General features: G+C 41.1%; 1 protein-coding gene across 3 annotated transcripts in view; it reads right to left on the bottom strand.

Annotated features, from left to right (window-relative positions):
* The window catches only part of ptprsa (protein tyrosine phosphatase receptor type Sa), a 185,894-nt gene that overhangs the window by 45,161 nt on the left and 121,619 nt on the right, over positions 1-19,114 (bottom strand). For all 3 annotated transcript variants that reach the window (XM_078258753.1, XM_078258755.1, XM_078258754.1), the window contains exons 11-13: positions 12,733-13,053; positions 10,643-10,836; positions 7,623-7,740 (exon numbers count right to left, since the gene is read on the bottom strand). In XM_078258753.1, the coding sequence (XP_078114879.1) occupies positions 7,623-7,740; positions 10,643-10,836; positions 12,733-13,053 (633 nt within the window). The remainder of the gene's footprint in view (positions 1-7,622; positions 7,741-10,642; positions 10,837-12,732; positions 13,054-19,114) is intronic.

Genomic DNA, 19,114 nt, shown 5'->3' with positions numbered 1-19,114 from the left:
ACAGAAGTTCACAGGTTCAGCAGTGTTAAAGTGTATTGAGATTAAGCACACCATTTCATGCTCTTTAGCTAAATCATAAGGCATTGAAGCTCCAGTACTGTTGTTATTGATACCTACAGCACAATTATGTGTATTTATTATTGCATTGCCACATTTTCAAGTGAGTTGTAAGGACCTCAGGAAGAATAGCACCTGCAATGCAGGAGCTAATGAGGCTCCTAAATAAACAAACAAACAAATAATACTAAAGCATTAATTTAGCATGGCAAACAAATACCTGCGTCAGACCTGTCCGATTATACTGCATGCTAAAATACAAGAGTGGACTGTCAACCACTGTGAATCAAGAATTGTCAGTGACTACTACAGAATCTAAACTTTCAGTAATCATTTTAATTTCACCCATCAACCATATCCTCAGAGCCTCTACATTCTTAAAGTAATCCATCCTGTACCCATTACCATTTCATGATATGTGTAAGCTTCAGCCAAAATCATTTCTGTACTGCAAAGCATCACTTAAACTTCAAGCAGAGGACAGTGCCTCTTTCAGCTGTAAGAGTCATCTCTTGTTGTAAAATGGATGATCTACGCTTGGGGTCTAGACACCATTCTTCAGTGTGGCCCAGTTTTGCTGCTCTTATGGATGACACACGTCTCATCTTAACTCTCCTTTTAAGGCCCCATCAGTGTGATAGAGGCAGCAGCAGTTATGGGAAGCCTTCAGTTCTCAAGTTGCCGTCAAAGCTTTGTGAGAGATAAGTGCGGCTGATTCACACTTGAGCCATATCTCTCTGTAAATAGATTCTATCTTAACTCCCTAATCTATGTCCCTCCTTTCTCATAAATACAAGGCAAGGGCAGGACAGATAACTGTTATTTTTGCATTATAAGACTGACTGGGTGAATGATATAAAGCAGGTAATACAACACTGTCAGTTTATTTACCATTATCAATTTAATTTCATGCCTCTACATACGATTTTGAAACCATTGGTAAGGAGATTGGCTATGTCTGTATATTTCTGAATCAAATAGCTTGCCAACTGGTTCGGCAGCAAATTGGTAATTGAATAAGCTGAATACAAATTGTTAACTCCAGCGTAATGTGTAACATACATTTCATCATTATCTTAAGTAGCTACAATTATAGATACATTTGACTTCTTTATCACTATACATTTAAAGTTTGCTAACTGTTGCACTACATTAATTTAGATTGCAACATCTATTTGAGCCTTTTTTCTCACAATTTATGTCTTACGTACATCTGATGTGTGTATATTTGTGCATAATGGACAGTGTGTATGCACATGTACAGTATGTGTTCATGTGTGTGATCGTATAGGCCCTGGTTTGCAGCCAGTTCCAGCTCCTATATCACCATTACACCTGCATACAGAGCTATTTGGCTTTTTGCCCAGTATGGACTTAAAAGTAATTTGGATGAGCAAACAGTCTGAGGCAAAAGTACTCCTCTCAGTGGAATGGTATTATTGTGCGTGTGTGTGTGTGTCTGTGTACATGTGCCTACATATAGTACATGTTCCTGTGCCAAGATGTACAGTGGGGAGAACAAGTATTTGATACACTGCCGATTTTGCACGTTTTCCTACTTACAAAGCATGTAGAGGTCTGTCATTTTTATCATAGGTACTCTTCAACTGTGAGAGACAGAATCTAAAACAAAAATCCAGAAAATCACATTGTATGATTTTTAAATAATTAATTTGCATTTTATTGCATGACATAAGTATTTGATCACCTACCAACCAGTAAGAATTCCGGCTCTCACAGACCTGTTAATTTTTCTTTAAGAAGCTCTCCTGTTCTCCACTCATTACCTGTATTAACTGCACCTGTTTGAACTTGTTACCTGTATAAAAGACACCTGTCAAAACATTCAATCAAACAGACTCCAACCTCTTCACAATGGCCAAGACCAGAGAGCTGTGTAAGGACATCAGGAATAAAATGGTAGACCTGCACAAGGCTGGGATGGGCTACAGGACAATAGGCAAGCACCTTGATGAGAAGGCAACAACTGTTGGCGCAATTATTAGAAAATGGAAGAAGTTCAAGATGACGGTCAATCTCCCTTGGTCTGGGGCTCCAAGCAAGATCTCACCTCATAGGGCATCAATGATCATGAGGAAGGTGAGGGATCAGCCCAGAACTATACGGCAGGACCTGGTCAATGACCTGAAGAGAGCTGGGACCACAGTCTCAAAGAAAACCATTAGTAACACACTATGCCGTCATGGATTAAAATCCTGCAGCGCACGGAAGGTCCCCCTGCTCAAGCCAGCGCATGTCCAGGCCCGTCTGAAGTTTGCCAATGACCATCTGGATGATCCAGAGGAGGAATGGGAGAAGGTCATGTGGTCTGATGAGACAAAAATAGAGCTTTTTGGTCTGAACTCCACTCACCATGTTTGGAGGAAGAAGAAGGATGAGTACAACCCCAAGAACACCATCCCAACCGTGAAGCATGGAGGTGGAAACATCATTCTTTGGGGATGCTTTTCTGCAAAGGGGACATGACGACTGCACCGTATTGAGGGGAGGATGGATGGGGCCATGTATTGCGAGATCTTGGCCAACAACCTCCTTCCCTCAGTAAGAGCATTGAAGATGGGTTGTGGCTGGGTCTTCCAGCATGACAACGACCCGAAACACACAGCCAGGGCAACTAAGGAGTGGCTCCGTAAGAAGCATCTCAAGGTCCTGGAGTGGTCTAGCTAGTCTTCAGACCTGAACCCAATAGAAAATCTTTGGAGGGAGCTGAAAGTCCAGATTGCCCAGCGACAGCCCCGAAACCTGAAGGATCTGGAGAAGGTCTGTATGGAGGAGTGGGCCAAAATCCCTGCTGCAGTGTGTGCAAACCTGGTCAAGAACTATAGGAAACGTATGATCTCTGTAATTGCAAACAAAGATTTCTGTACCAAATATTAATATTAAGTTCTGCTTTTCTGATGTATCAAATACTTATGTCATGCAACAAAATGCAAATTAATTACTTAAAAATCATATAATGTGATTTTCTGGATTTTTGTTTTAGATTCCGTCACTCACAGTTGAAGAGTACCTATGATAAAAAATTACAGACTTCTACATGCTTTGTAAGTGGGAAAACCTGCAAAATTGCCAGTGTATCAAATACTTGTTCTCCCCACTGTAAGTCTTAATGTGCATGTAGTAAAACACACACACACACACACACACACACACACACACACACACACACACACACACACAGCAATCCACTCTACACATTCCGCTCCCTCTGCTCGTATTATTCATTTCCGTTTGCTAATGGTCTTCTTTCTGAGGGCTGTTGCTAGAGGAAGACGGGGGTTGGTGGGTGGATGGTGGCTAGTCAGCTAAGCCTTTGCCGGTAATGGAAAGGCGGGGTGCCGTGTGTTGGGTGAGACGAATGCTCCTAATACTCCTCGGCTACATACTATAGCTCAGCTTGGTGTCATTTAAAAGCCCACTCTGCCTTCATGCTCACCGCTAATCAAGGAAATAGAATCAGAGATAATGGTCCTGTGAGTGTGTGTCTTCCATTCTAAATTTCTGTGCTTCGCTTCTAACCTCAACAGGCTACAAATGTATCCATTACAACCTTTGTGGCCCTGAAACTATTTTATTATTATTTGTACATTTAAAACAGTAGCCCATTGCACACTGGAGAGAAGGATCACAGGTACTGAGCCAGCAGATTGGTGTTGTGAGGTGGTGGTGTTGTTCATGGTATGTACAGTGTATGTGTTTAAGTGTGTGTGTGTGTGTGGTGCTACAGGGTGATGAGAGAGAGAATGAGGGCATGGTGAGGGGTGAAAAATGAGTGAATGGCGGATAATGAAGGTGACTGGGGACAAGGAGCAATCTGCTGCAAAGAGGGCCCAATAGGGATATGAGGGGGCAGAAGTGTGTGTGTGTGTGTGTGTGTGTGTGTGTGTGTGTGTGTGTGTGTGTACATGAGTAATTTTGGGGTTCTCGGACACTTTGATTGTCCCTTTCCTCAGTGTTCATCTCTCCCCCCTCTAACACTCTCCCTTATTCTTTCCCCATCATCCACACTTCTCCCCTTGTACACTACCCAATCCCAATTTTCATTTCCTAACCCCCCCCCCCCCTCTCTCTATGTCCATTTCAGGGTCGACCCTGGCTCAATCCCTCCTTGTGGGCCTCCCGGCACGTTTCCCATCAGGCCACAGTATTAACAGCCTGCTGTTGACACTCAGTCATCCTGATTGAGAAAGGGCCGATCAGGTTCCCTTCTCATTTCCTGCCTCTCTTGTGCACACTCACACCAACATATACATACAAACAAACATATTACATATTGCTTGTGTGCAAATTACATGGTGCACATATATGCACGTTTCAATCATCTGTCACCTCAGATGAAAGTATGCTTTGAGCTATACTCCTTCACGATAGACCAACATCTCCCACTGATTAACCTGTGGCTACAGCATGTCCAAGGAGACTTAACATATCTTAGGACATATGGGGGGGTAAGAAGTTTTTTTAACCTTAAAGGTAATGACAAATCCATTACCCTCTCCCATCTTTGTTTCTCTTTTTTTTTCTTCCCTTCGTTTACCAAAGGAGTGTATGGTTCATGGAGGGCAGTAATTGGTAGAGGAGGAAATGCCACGGAGTCACATTTGCAACAAATTTCCCATGGCCCATTTATAGTGAAAGAGCTTTTAAAGAGAGAAAGAGACAGGGCCTTTATAGTAATAATTTCTCACTAGACAAAAATGACAATCAGGAAGTTACTACACATGCAATGAGGGGATCAGGGCTGTTTAAAATCAGCTGTCTGTAGTCAGCTTCGGAATAAGTATTTTAGCGCAGATACTGTACATGCAATTTAAGCGCACATACATGCAACCCTAAGCATCCTTTCACAGGATGCAACAATCAAAATAAAGTGCTGTGAGATTGGGGGATGGGAGTTGAAAATATACTACAAGGGCAGGATACCTTACTAATATCCTTTATGCCTATCTAACAACAGTGTGACTGAGATCATCTGAATCTATATCCACCCTGACTTGCAATATGATGAATGAATAATGCAAACCAATTCACATAATTACAAACGGTACAAATAAAAAATAATGCATAATATTTCTTTGGATTTTGTCATTGTACTGTATGCTAAGAGGGTCTTAAGTTAGTGGTGCTGGGTAACCCCCTCATACTGTACACTACCTATAGAGTGTTATGTCTTTGTAACATGTCATATTGTTTTGAGTTTGTTGATAGGTTAGTTCTACTCCGTATATTGGGACAAGGTATATTTTCCACTTTTCTTGAACAAGAAAAGAAGATAAAAAAGGATGGTTATTGTTTGCTGCTCATTTCAGCCCAGTGGGAAAATCCACAAAGTGCAGATGGGATGGCAGAATAACATTTTCAGACACAAACATTTTAATCTTTTGTCAACAGAAGACTCCTTTTGGCCCCCTCTAAAACAAGTCTCACATTGGCATTGGTGAAGTTTGTTCCTCAAAGCAAGAATATGGAAAGTATGAATCATGAAAAGGCGCTTTTCAAACCTGGCATTTCACCTGGAAAGACATTTCCAGCCACAGAATGGATGTTGTTCGCCTGTGACTCACAAATAGGTGCACAATTCTACTTGTTTTTATATCCTACAAAATCCTGAAATAGATTCTTTTGGATACGTTCTAATACACAAAACTACCAGATTTTGTTGAACTGTCTGGAAGATGGAAAGACTTGGCCATTGATGTCAACTGTCTTTTAAGTGGCACTAAAACATGCTCTATTTGTCATGATGTTCTGTTCCGCAATTGTTTACTTTAAGGGCATAGTTGTCTGTAAAAAAGAAAAGATTTTAAGAGCTGTTGCATAAGTGTGTTTGTGAGTGTTTTAAAAGTGCCTACATGCAAAAGCATTCATGTGGTAGAATATTTAATTTATTTGCAGTGTGCCGGTTTATGAGTGAGTTTACCCAAAAGTAAACAACTTGAAAGAGCTTTTTGCAGAGGACATTTAAACATGTAATCATTTGTATGGTGAAGAACACAGATGTCTAAACATCATATATATCTGGGTTATTTTAGGAATTCAACTAGCACTGTAAGAGTGAATAAAAATGAGCAAGTCCTAGGAAGGACTTGTTGGCTGGCACACTCTCTACTATGAGACTGCTTTTTGTAATTATATGTTTCTGCTGTTTGTCAGCTCAGAGATGCTCTGAAGCTGTCCACTGAGGTTGAGGTTGTTCTAAAGGGGAAAAAAACTCAGACATTATAAAAGGATGCGGCCATATTTCTGAAAAGTAAGCCATTTTTAAAGAGAACACACAAAAAAATCGCTTTTGTTCCCTGCCTGATACAGACCTCAGGAAATTCCACAGTATTTCAGAATTCCCAAACCAATGGGAACCCTGCTATTCACTAGGCCATCCTAACATCCCTCAGAACAAGAAGGACAACCTCTTCACCTCCAAAAAAGGCTGCTGAGGCTTGTATTCTCCCCACCTCTCACCCTTCCCCTTTTTCCATTTATCTTGGCCCCCTGGCATAAACCATTTCTTTACACTTCAATAATAAAAAGAAGAGGCTTTCCCTCTGAGGTCCAGACAGAGTACGCTAGACTGGCATATCAGTCAGCCGGCACTGACAGGAGGATGAAGAGTGACAGCACTCACTCAAGCCCCTTTGACAGCGTCGCACTCCCTGACACCTGTAACACACACACCTGTCAGGATCTGGGAAATTTGCCTATGTTTGTGTGTGTGTTGGGTTGTGGGTCTATTGTTGTGCTTTGTTTCATGAGTCTGCCACAGTATAGGTCGGCTTATACTGTATGTGTGGGATCAGTAGTGGGGACAGCAATTGCTCATGAGTATGTTTGAGTGACTAGGTAAGTATGCAGGCGTGTGTGTGTATACAAGTATGTATGCAGTTGTGTACATATTGGCTCTCTGAAGCCTCCCAAAGCCGACTGGCGCAGATGCTCTCACAAAAGGACACTCCTATCTTGGCTTGATGCCTTAAATTCTCTCAAGGCAGGCTTTCACACTTTCACAGCCAGTCTCACAGGTTTAGATCATGTTCATGGTAACTAAGCTGCAAGCTTCCATACAGGCTCAAGCGGTCCAGTTAAACTGGTGTGCCTACCGGTGGTAACAAGGGAAAAAAACTGAAGAAGACAAGGCTTTGTACTGTGCAGGCAATAGCCTCCAGCATTGTATCCTTAAAGCTCAAATCAACAACCCAACAGGGGTTTTCAAGCTGTCATAATATGTCTGAAAAATCTACCACGTACCTCATACCATCTCCTTGATCTCTAAAAATCTGTGGACAGTCTTCTGAACATGATTCAAGTGATAAATGCTGCCCTGGTAGAATCAAACATCAACATAACTGACTGAACTGTTCTTGAATCCAGATATACCTCAGATTAATTTATTTAGAAAAAAATATCAAAATTCAGTTGTTGAAAAAATTAAAGATGAGGACCCCTGAGCAAGGTACCCTTCAGCCACAGGCTGAAAAATAATACGCTACTTTTATTGCTGCCTGAACAAAGGTTCTGTGAACAAACAAACACATAAATGATGTACTGACCTGCCCCTTTGGTCACCACCAGTTTGGGTTTGCTCCGGGCTCCATCCCCCTTGGTGGTGTATGCTGCCACAGTAATGGAGTAAGTGGTGTCTGGCTTGAGTCCTCCAATGACCATTTCCTATGGGACACAGGGAAGAGACAGGACAATGTCAAAATTTGACCTCCCTTCATACAGTTTAAACTGCCTTATGTAGAATGTTAATCTATGTGAAGTGTTTCCTGATGCTCTATTTATTTTCACAAGGCATGCATTAAATGTAATGTTTCCCCCCATGTAATGGGAGACCATTCCATTAAGTATATCCTCAGAGTAGCCAAGGTGGAGGAGGGACATTAGGTATGCAAGTGGAAAGTAACCCCCCTCGTTCCAATCAACAACTTAACTTTGTGATAAATGCATGATGAATACATCCTGCCCATCCACCGGCAGTTTTTAACCTCAGCTATTAAGTTTCCTTGAGTCCTCTTCAAAGAGAGGCTTCCGATCAATTCTAATGAATCTTTCAGGGGAGCAGGTTTGAACGAATGCAGAATGAGGTTTTTAACAGTCTGGTTGGCAGAGGGATGGGAGAGGTCAATAAAGGTAAATGAGCAATAAGTACTGTCTTGTACTTCAGATGCTGTTAACGTAATGCAGATGGACTGGGGTTTCAAATCTGGGTTCAAAATAATGGTGTTTTAAAAAAGATCTGCAGTTCTGAACGATAATCAAGAGTGTGATGAGGATTTTGTTTGTAGGTGTCAAGGGTCATACATGGAAGCTATGTAAACTACATTCTTTTCAATAAAAGAGATAAAAAATATACATACAATACAAAAAAACTGTGCGAACTCAGGGCAGCACAGTAATTCTAAGGCACCACACAGAAAATGAAATAATATGGTTTAAACACGCACACAAAAAAGAAAAAATACACACCACCAGAGCACAAGACAAAACATACTGTATCCACACACACACACACAGCATGACACAAGTAGCATTAGCATTCCAGGCACAGTGGGCAGTGGATATTGCATCAGCCATCATTTTGTAGAAGCTAGCTGGTAATTAAAGTTTGTCCTTTTTTCCTTAGCGGCATATAGAGATAGTTTGTAGGTTGGCTGGCCAGAGAGCTAAGGTGAAACCTCTGAGCCACTTTGTTATCCAAACGATTAAATAAAGATTGAAGAGGGTTGTGAAAACTGTGAATCCAACCAGGTTGATGCAATACCCACTGTTTATACCCTTTCAGCTACACAAAGCACTCAGGCGAAACTTCATACTCACGTATTCAGCTGTATCGTCCGTTTCCCACTAACCCCCCCCCCCCGCCAAAGAGGAGAGCACAGGAGAGAGAGCAATATTTTTTTTAAAGAAAGAGAGAGAAAAGAAAGGGAAAAAATAGGATTGTGAGAGACGGGGGAATTAGAGGTCTGGGAGCATAGGGTTGGTATCAGAAATAGTTCACTGGTTTTGTGGGGTCAGTAGAGAGAGAAGCTGTTTGAAACTATGTTATGAGGAGCAGCTGAAACAAAGCTGAGAATTGTATAGGTCTGCCTGGAGATGTTGAACCATGTTACTGTGCAGCCAATAATAAGCTACCTCAGTGTTACTGTAAACCATTGATAGATACAGCCAGTATTGACGTTAAGATGCAGCTTTATTGATGAGCTCACTTTTAAATATACTAACACATATATTACCTTGCACTGCAGCTGGATTCTCATGATATCACGAGATCAAGCAAGAATTGTGGGATCACATATCACACGAAAATCAATCTTGTCAGGCTTCAAGTAATGCGTTTGAGTCTGAACTACCAGCTTACCGAATCAATCAGCATGTGGTGAGAGCTACTGGCAGCAACGTGCATGTTTATGTTTAGGTGTGTGTGTGTGTGTGTGTGTGTGTGTGTGGGACGACCACGACTGTTCATTTAAAACAATGGCAGATGTGATAGGCAGATGATCTAATCACTGCCAGGTATTTTTTGAAAGTTTCCAATGACGGCTTCTCAGATGGTTCTGTGTAACAAACCATCTGGCGCATCAAGATATTTTTGCCAGGCATTCTTTGTTGATTACTGGGTGCATGCATTGCTTGGATCTTATAATTTAAGTTATTTAAGCTGATGCTACTCTTGGAGTCGTGGTCAGCTAAATGCCTAAAATGTCAACGTAATGCTGGTGGCGTTTGGCCAATATGGAAAAAATAGATTTTCATTCATTCATTCCCAAAATATGTAGAATTGCATACAGCTTTTCTTTTCTGTGTTGTTTACCCTATTGCTTTAAGGGCTATAATTTCCATTTGGATAATTGCTACCGTCTCATTTTGGCAGGATTCCTCCAACACGAAAAAGGTCCATTATACAGAGCTCCAATTCTAGCTGTCAGTGGAGGCTGATTTTTGGTGAAATGTTTCATACCAATTTCACTTCCTCACTCCACCCCCCCCCACACACACACAAATACAGAATACTATAATCAGCATTTTCTTTGAGTCTTTGTGTTTGATACAAGCACACAAACAGACAGTTCATGGCATATGTTGCCATAAAGCAGGGGTCTAGACATTCCTAATAAAAGCCATGGAGGCAGAAGAGGGAGGACAAGAGGAGTGAAACTGTGATTACAGTTGTTGTGGGCTGAGGGGGAAATAATATTACAGCAATATGAAATGAAATCCAAAGGGAACAGCACCCATGCTCCAGCAATATTTGCAAAGCCACAACGGTGAGGATGAAGTACACAATTTGCAGTCTGTGTGAGAAAAAAAAGTTGGGCAAAGTTTCTTTGAAATGTCCACTGAGGTTTTAATCATTGCGTCGGTGTAACTGTGGTGTTTTACTCTGCTTAATTGGTAACGTTTCTTTGTATCACGATTGACAAATATATTCAAAGGCAGACCTGGGCATATTTGCAATTTATTGTGAGCAAAAGCTGCTTTGATGCATGGTATAAGCATGCTTTGAAGTGGAATTTAAAATAGTTTGACATAACTGACTTGTACTAAGGAAACTGAGAGATGGTCATACCTGGGCATCGGCCAGCATGACGTCTTTGATGAGGGGCAGGCCCCTTGACTCGCCGTTTTCCACACGTACATAGTGGACCTGGTAGCCACGGATCTGACCATGCTGCTTGCCCGGCGTCAGGGAGCGCCACATCACCTTTAGTGCTGTGGAGTTTAGGACCTCCACCTCCACTCGCCTGGGAGGAGCCCCAGGAACTGTAGGTCACAAAACAAAAAGCCAAATCAGAATCATTTTGTTATATTTATTGCTGGCAAATTGTGGTTTTGATTCACTATTTTCAGATATTAGTGGGAAAGTGAAAAGTAGATGTTCCTGATTCAACAAGTGCAATAAACAAACAATACTGTGTCTCAGCGAAATTGCTCCACATCCTTCACACTATTCATAAGGGCAATGCAGGATGAAAGAAACACATAAAACTGTGTCATGGCATTAATAAACCCCTGACACACATGCACACACAGTATCTATTGAACATACCAACAACTAGCAAGAATGATAACTAATAATAATAAAAACAACACACACACTGCCAGTTCGCATCAGTCTTCCCGCAGTAGTATATCCCCCACCACACACACACACACACACACACACACACACACACACACACCTTTCTTCGGTCACCTCCACCATTTCAATATGTGTCTGCTGTGCCTGTCTGCCATCAGCAGAAAGCTCTCAGTCATAATGACAAGCCTTTATGGAAGGCCTTGATTCTAGGCCTTTCGGTGTGCCATGGCCTGGCCCTTTCTGAGATGGATGTGCCATTAATAGAACTCTTGCACTCAAACTGCTTCCATTTGCTCATCCACAAACACTTCAAGTCCCCTTCTTCCCCCCTAAATCACAACCCCATTTCCTCCCCATCTTCCCCAGGATCATGCACCACTCGTTTATTACCAAAATCTTTTTTTTTTACCTTTTAGCCCCGACAGTACCTGGCACTTCTCTATAACACGTTATTATTGTAATGACACCAGAAAATCTGTTATAGCTATCGTCAGTGTACTGTTTGCCCTGCAAATCCTGATACTGGTGTCTTTTAAAACAGGAATGTTGAATTTAAGCTTGTCTCTACTGTTTCTCTATACTCGTTGTATATCAGTGTCAGAAAAATGCTTAAAATGCTGTGGTAATGGTTGTGAAATGGATCGTGGAGAATAGAAGTCAATGTCAGCCCTCCGTCAATGATTCAGATGTGCTGTGACTTGGCCCACATCTTTGTCAGTTTACATATTTTATTGTTCAACTGGTTTTCTCCTTTGTCATTTATTTTCTGCTATCCAACTTAGCTGCATCACGTTCTCTTTTAATGTTGAGATGTTTTTGCAAGCATCTTGGCTTTTCTGGCTTTTCCAAGCACAATCTATATATTTTGTGCCTAACTGCTACACAGTGGTGTACAGGAAAGTGTATGAAATGGCCAGCTGTGCAGAGAACCAAAAATATATTCATTGGCTTACAGTATGTATTTGTTTATCAATCTATTAACATTGTCTTCATCCTCAACTACATTTTTAAGAAAGGAGATTTGAGTTGCAACCTTATTGGACACAGAACTGCTGCATTAACCTCCAACCTACTGTTGCCACCGTAAATGCACAGAACGATATATAGCCTTGCCATGTACAGCACTCATAAATGCTTATGACTCTCAGCTGAGCGATGGGATACTGTTAAAAGCCTACCGATAGAGGCAGGGTATGGGATGTGGCAGCTATTATGAAATACATTTAGTCAGTTATGTTTTAATAGCAATACACTTGATTTCCCAAGTGTGCTATCTCTTCTAAGTATTTTGCTCTGGTTTACACAGCTGTATGTAGTCAGTAAGTAAAGACAACAATGCTGGTATGCTTCTGAAAACAATTCTACCAATACTAAATTTATTTTATTTGGAAAAGTATTTTGACATCTGACTGAGGTCTAGAATTGATAACAATTTCTAATGGATGCTTGTAAGATGGACACGTACTCCACCTGCATGTATGCAATGACTCTCTCACACACACACACACACACACACATACAGAAGTACCTTCATTTCTACATTGAGTTTTGCCTCTACACATTATAGATTCAAGTACCGTCTTCGTCTGTGCGGCAGATCAGGGGCTCGCTTTCAGGGCCTGGTCCGATCACAGTGGATGCGGACACACTGATGCGGTACTGGGTCCACTTCTCCAATCGCTGCAGCAGCACCTGCTCTTCAGTGGCAGGGACTGTAGGCTCCTCCATAGGCTCCCCGTCGTCACTGCCGCCTTCTGACGGGCCCACCACCTGGTAGCGCACCCTATAGCCCGCCAGGACACCGTTCTGACTCTTCAAAGGCGGGGGGCGCCAACTTACCAGCAGGGTGGTGGAGCTGGTGCTGCTGCACTTAATGTCTTGAGGGGGGGCGGAGGGCTCTGGTGAGGTGGAAAGGACAGGAAGGAAGGGGGGGGGGGTGTCAAGGACGGGGAGGACGGGGAAGGTAGGGGTAAAAAACAAAAAAATAAAAAGATGGGAGAGATAAAGAAAATGATAAAAAAGGATAAAAAAAAACAAACAATAAGAGTAATTCAAACCAAAAATTGCAAAACAAAAACGGAGGCAAAATATGTTTCAAATAAAAATAAAATCATCAAGCAAATGTCAACATAAGAGGCATAAATGAACAATGGCACAAGCTTGTGTAATAATGAATCAAGATGGCTACCCTAGTGAGATACCTGGGGACAAGCACTGTACACGCAGACATATTTGGTTCTGTCATGTTTTTCGGCATTAAGAGAAAAGCTTCACCGTGTTGAATTAATGCTCGAGCATTTTTGTATTACTGCTACTGAGGAAATAGACCTAGCAGAGTCTAACTTTGTCATGAACAATTAGTTGGATTTACCACAAAAATGAGACATCCTATTGCAACACTATCATGATCTCCAGCCCTTCTTACAACAGAACCCATTTGTTTGTCCTGCAATGTATTACAATACAGGAGGTGGGACACTTTCTGGCTTATGTCATCCTTGTTAAAGCCTGTACTCAAGATTCTGAATGTTTCACAGTGCAGTGCCAGATGGGCAAGGATGAACACATCCATTGTGCGTTTTATATTTGGGCACAAAGCTGACACTTAAGTCCTTAACAACTGAAAACTAGCAACCAGGTAAGTCGTGAGCACTACAAAAATAAATAACTTTCCCCCTCAGGGTCTCTGCAATTTTGCAACCACTAAGCCACTCAGCCATCCACATGAGGATTAATGACATGGACAGTCCATAAAGCCAGAATGAAAATAAGATAGATATGCTTAGTGTTAATGTGCATTTTTAGTCCAATTGATTATGATTTCTGGCAGCTACTGTCATGTAAATTTCACCTTGAATAAGCATGATTAAACAATCCATTAAAAAGCATTTGTAATTTTTGTACCAGAAATTTCAGCCAAATTAGACAAAAAAATTAGACAAATTAGACAAAAAAAGACAAAACAAGCTATTTCTTTCCTATGTATAAGCTAGCAGAGAGGTAGAGTAGTCCCTTTTTAAATTTGTAACAGTATAAAAGCTTTCCTACACGGTGGCTTTTATTTGTGTCTGAAGTATTCTTCCAAAACATATTAAAACCTACACATCTGTGAACTTTCTAAATCAAATTCAATGCCTCTCGCTTCTAATCTGTGCCAAGCTCTTATACAGCTTGTGCTTGTCCAGAGAGTGTGCTCTGTGCAGAGCGCGATAAAATGTTTCACTTCTCATCCAGTTTGGTATTATATGGATAAAAAGACATGTATGAAATTATTTCTATCCAAGGTTTCCTCTATCCCTCTGATTTTGTGTGAGAATATATTCCCTCCATCTTGGTGTGACAAACCCAGTTCATTATTACATTTTTGTCTATTATGTAAGGAAAAAACTTGCACAATAATAAAAAATAAAATGAAATACCACCAGAAGAAAAAGGCATTCCACACACAGCAACTCAGGAAAATAACTCAAATGAAACCCATGGAAACAAGCAGCATGTTCTCATTCCAAAACAAAGGCTGAAGAAATAAATTATGAACTGAAGGAGGGTACTGGGAAATGAATTTCTCTGTAACCCAGGTGACTCAAAAAAAAAAGAACCACAACAGTTAAGGTTTAAAATGACAACTCATGAGAAAAAGTGGGAAAAACAAGATACTCAGCATAAACAAAAAATGAGAACTTTTAACTTCTAAAAAACAACAAACAAAAATAAATCACAAGCATTGTTTGCATTATACGTACCTGACTCCCACAAATACTAAATTGTTAAGACTTTCTTACCGTCAGCACCTGACTACAGAGCATGCTTACTCTATAGTCAGTGAACTGCAACACTTTCCCTCTCAAAAAGCATGCCAGAAATGTTGACATCAATCCCCGTTTTCGAATCAGTAAATAACACCTTTAATTTTGACTCATTGAGAGTTAGTTTTGGACCCATTTTGGGGTTATTGGGAGGGAGAGAGTTGGCTCTGTGCTGTAGCCAGGGCTGTTTAATACTCATGTATCTTTGGACAGGAGGATCCACAAGACTGTGAGAGGGGAAGACATAGGGGGGGGGGGAACTCGCTCCCAAGATATTCTGTTCTTCTTCACTTGGCCATGTACACAGACAACCATTCCAGTTAAAAATGTGTTGAAATAAATCCCATTTCATAGCCCTGTGCCTATGTATCTTTGTCAAGCTTACTGCCATTTTGAGAATGACAAGACACGTATAGAGGAAGCAAGATGGAAAGCTTGCATTTCTGAATTCATAAAAGTTTAATGATAGTGTTCTGTCACTTTGGGTAGAACAGCTTTCAAGAAAAACGAACTGAATGTTCCAGCACACAACAAATAGTGCAGGACCTCAGCCACAGTTCCCAAAACCTTCTCTGTGTCCAATGGGCTTATTTACTTACGGTCTTACTGGATTTAGAGCCTTTCAGCTTCCTTCCTCCGCTCATATTGTATTTGAAAACTCTCCACGTCAAGAATGATTGCTCAGTTTTCAATCTTTGTGGTGCGGAAAAGGCTGAGAATCTGACAGGGGCCAGGCTATCACAGTGCACAGGCATCCTCATGCCTGATAACGGTTTAAGACTGGCTGGGGCGCAGCTTTTATAAAGTGCATATCCCATGAAGGCCAGTGGTAGGATTATGGATAGAAGAACTATACAAGCACAAAAGAAGAAGCTCAGCTAATGCTTCACTTGAGGTTCTTTTGAAGCTTCCCTGAAAGAGTTTCCTAACTGCTATTTGACAAATAATTAGTCATGTCTGCATTCATATCCTTCTCTTTGATTTTTAGTCTTAGAGCTCTGGGTGTAAAGTCTGTAATGTCAAGTACTGGTGGCATACCTAAACATTATGAATAAATGAATAAAAGTGAATTTAGTGCAACATCCTCAGTGGATATAAATTACACACATTGCTAACAGTTTAGCTACACAGGACATTATTCAATGTCATTTGTCAACTCTTAAAATGACAGAGATTGCCAATGCTTTTGCTATCAGAGTATAAGCACATGTCTGCATTTGAATTGTATTTTCATTAGAAGCCTTGAATGACAGGATGTTCATATTTGTAGATCATTATGGAATTAATCCGCCCGATGCCAAATGGCTGTGCTGTGGCTCACACAAATATTCCAATATATCTAAAAACCTCCTGCAATTACAGTAAGTGGGGGGCTAAACTGCTTGTTTGGATAAATACAGAGGATTTAGAATCTGCCACTTTAATTTGAGAGATAGCACTTGACTGGCTACTGGCAGGTTCTAGGTATAATCTAAATGTGTAACAAAGCCTGACAATCCAGGGGCCTGGCTCATAGTTAATCGCAAAGCATGAAATGAATTATGACGCTATGAAATGGGATTCTTATCTGCCACTCTGGGGCCCTGCAATGCTCTAACACCCACTCCCAGGGTCCATCATAGGTCCTGTTAGCATGCCTTGCAACTGGGTAACAGCTAGAAGAATACTGGGAGCCCTCCCAGCTCTCAAGTTGTGGACCCACTCCGCCCACGTCTGAAAGGTCTCACAAAAATGGCCTCTCAATGTGATCTGACTATAGCAGCATACCCCAAGAGGCCTTGCTTCTAAATGAGGGCTACTGGTGTCAGTAACATCTTGTGAATTTATTTGAGCCTGCTGTAATATTGACCAAGAAAAGCCAATGAAACGATTATGGTGCTCTTTGATTTGAGGAGTAATTTGGCGTCACTCACGATGGAGGACTGAGATCCATGAGAATTGTTCTGCAGTGGCTCTTCACGGGTTCTTGACAGAGTAGTCCCCATGACAATAGCCCCTGGTAATGCTGCTCCGACTGAGCACAAACTTCAACAATCTGCGAAAATTTTTTACCACAGATAACAGACAATAAAGCAAACAGGGAAATCATGTTGCCCGTCTTGATTTTACTTAGTGGAAAAGGGTTTCAGTCTGCCAGACATGTACTGGGTTCAAATCCAGGTTGCAAATGTGGGGCTGTGAGTAGAACATGGCACTAACAATGCCAAAAGTCAATGAACAATATTTATTATACTATTGTAAATGTATATTAATATAAGTTGAATGCAGTCATTGCTTTTTTTTACTGCAATGTATTTCATTTTTTGTCTTTTATTCTATCTGATCCTTCCTTAACATGCCATTAATCTTTGAGCTTAGAGATTAATTTTACTGTACTGTATATATGGGGCACATTTAGTAGTGCATCACCCATAGCAATCGTACAGTGGACTCTGGAGCCCTTAAACTTGAGACCATTGTGTTTCTGTTCACTTGTGTGTTCATGTGTGGCCTACTGTATGTATGCTTTGTATATACAATATGATTTTTTCAGGTGTTTTTTTTCCAAAAGGCTGTAACAGTGCATTGTAAAGACACTTAATTTAGGCTCTTCACTGACTTGGATGCATAGAGATGCTGCTATTTCTGACCTGTATGAGAAGCCAAACAGCAGACATGCCGTTTAATGTTTAACCGTGTCATGTAAAAAAAAAGACTGCTTACTCTATGCTTCCAATTATCTTGTTGTTTAAGAAAAACACTGCAAAAAAAGCCCAAACAAGAAAAACAACAGTTAATTGAATTATTGTGTAGAGGTCTTTGAGAAAGGTTACGGCAGACTGAATCCCTAAACCTTGCAATCACTTACCTCAAAGGGTCCAAATGATTAAGTTATTTATTGTGTTGTGGAAAATATTTAGCTTTGTCTGACTTTAGTCTTTGAATTTTCTGACCTCAGCAGTGAAAAACCAAAGGATGTATCTCACACTTGCTTGAGCAGGGACTCCATAGAAACCATAGAGTGTAGAATGGATAGAAACGGTAAAGATGGCTGTTAACCTTACCAAAGAGTATTTGATAATCATGTCAGGGAAATGAGAACGTATATGTATTAAGTTGATTACTACTCTGAACATAAATTGAAATTAATTTCCAGGACAGTAGTATCAAATTTCTGTGGTGGGCAGGCACACTGTCATCAACGAACAGTTGTCCTTTCTATCCACTGTAATTGTATGGATGAGGCAGTTGAAAGGAAGAGCCCCTTGTCTCGAGCAGAGACTTGAGAAAAGCCATCAGTTGGCCTTATTCTCTCCCATATTTGCTCAACGGGCAAGGGTATGTCAGTGCTGTCTGTTCTGCCTGCTGCGCTGTAGTTGTTTGTGGTCACAGAAAAATGAACATAGCAGCAAGCTACTGTTTGGAGTGATGTCAAACCAATATTCGTTTGTATAACCCAGAAAGTAATAGAAAATAATAAATAAATACAAGATCTAACTCAAAACTTTTTTTCAAAAGACTTAACTTAAAAGGAAGAGGACACAAAGTGAGCAAGGAGATGTCAAGCCATTCCAAGGAGAGCTTTTGTTCCATTGCACAGGGGAACAAGTGGCAAAGAGAGAAACACAGCTGGAATAGGGTGATGTAAGAGGAGGAGAGGAGTGTATCGAATCCAATCAGCTTGCGGTTTACCGTTCAAGAACAAATGCAAAAACAGAGGTGAGGTAATCACAAACACACATCGACAGGTGAGATGGGCACACTCGAGAGACGCCAAGACAGAAATGAGGCTGAATGAACATAAAGTATTGTCATGCCTGGACTGATCAAAGATCAACGGTGCAGTGATAGGTTCTGAACAGCACCCCCAATGGGCAGGAGTGAATGTTGCATGCAACTGGCGCTCTCCTCAGGGACTCTGCACTGTCTGTGAAGCTTTGCTGCCCAGCAATACCAAAAATAACTGTGAAGTGGTTGTTCCAAAGCCCCAGCCCAGATGTGGGGGTACATCCAACAAGTTGCACTGGTAGAAACAGAAAATGTGTTAAAAGAAGTCTACTCCCACCGCCATGGCTCTCTTTTGTCCCAGTAAAGGTCCTCTGCCAGTTAATTGACAATTAAGGTTGCCACTCTGACAATGAATGTATAAATACATCTTTGTCTGTGACTTTCA

This window comes from Sander vitreus, chromosome 9, assembly GCF_031162955.1.
Source record: "Sander vitreus isolate 19-12246 chromosome 9, sanVit1, whole genome shotgun sequence".
Taxonomy (NCBI): Eukaryota; Metazoa; Chordata; class Actinopteri; order Perciformes; family Percidae; genus Sander; species Sander vitreus.
This window is presented reverse-complemented; position numbering and strand designations above follow the sequence as displayed.